This window comes from Buceros rhinoceros, unplaced genomic scaffold (assembly GCF_000710305.1).
Source record: "Buceros rhinoceros silvestris isolate BGI_N320 unplaced genomic scaffold, ASM71030v1 scaffold20846, whole genome shotgun sequence".
Taxonomy (NCBI): Eukaryota; Metazoa; Chordata; class Aves; order Bucerotiformes; family Bucerotidae; genus Buceros; species Buceros rhinoceros.
In genome coordinates this window covers 29,469-30,227 of record NW_010418384.1, presented here as the reverse complement: position 1 = coordinate 30,227, position 759 = coordinate 29,469, and the positions used below count along the sequence as shown (strand labels likewise).

The 759-nt window shown below is 61.1% G+C and overlaps 1 protein-coding gene across 1 annotated transcript in view; it reads right to left on the bottom strand.

Annotated features, from left to right (window-relative positions):
• LOC104495553 (msx2-interacting protein-like) overlaps positions 1 to 759 on the bottom strand; it is a gene marked incomplete at its 3' end in the record, with an annotated part of 19,584 nt that overhangs the window by 3,154 nt on the left and 15,671 nt on the right. Inside the window, exons 10-11 of the mRNA XM_010138532.1 lie at positions 748 to 756; positions 20 to 565 (exon numbers count right to left, since the gene is read on the bottom strand). Coding sequence (XP_010136834.1) covers positions 20 to 565; positions 748 to 756 — 555 coding nt within the window. The remainder of the gene's footprint in view (positions 1 to 19; positions 566 to 747; positions 757 to 759) is intronic.

The window sequence follows — 759 nt, the reverse complement described above, 5'->3', positions numbered from 1 at the left end:
GGGAGTGGGCTCTGTGGGAGAGGTGCCGCTCTCAGTGATGGCTTCATGCGTGGCCATAACAACGTCCGCAGCCTTGCTGGTGTCGGCAGTGCCTGGCTCCACGGACGCCGGAGCTGCCGGCTTAGTTGGCTTTTCCTCCTTGGAGGTTTCTTCGGGTTTTGTCTTAACTTCGGTGGCAGGGGGTGACTTGCTCTGCACCCTCTCCGGCTCAAAGGCATTGACTTCTGCGGCATCGCCCTTTCTGCCCGTGCTCCTTTTGCGTCTCTGCCGCGTGGTTTTCTGACGGCCCTTTTCCTTCCGAGCGACCTCAGCCTCCTGCAAGGTCTCGGCCTCCTGCGCAGAGTTGGACGATTCACTGAAGCTGACTTCGGTCTCCTTGCCCTCCACCTCTACCACCGACGGGGCAGTGCTGGGAACCGACTGCACCGCGGCCTCCACAGCTGCCTCAGTTTCGAGGATGTTATTCACCGCCTGATCAGTCTCAGGCTCCATCTCCTCTCGAGGCGACGGCAACACCAAGGGCTCTGCCGGCATTTCAGCTTCTGACTCCGCGGGGTGAAGCTGACTTCGGTCTCCTTGCCCTCCACCTCTACCACCGACGGGGCAGTGCTGGGAACCGACTGCACCGCGGCCTCCACAGCTGCCTCAGTTTCGAGGATGTTATTCACCGCCTGATCAGTCTCAGGCTCCATCTCCTCTCGAGGCGACGGCAACACCAAGGGCTCTGCCGGCATTTCAGCTTCTGACTCCGCGGGGTAT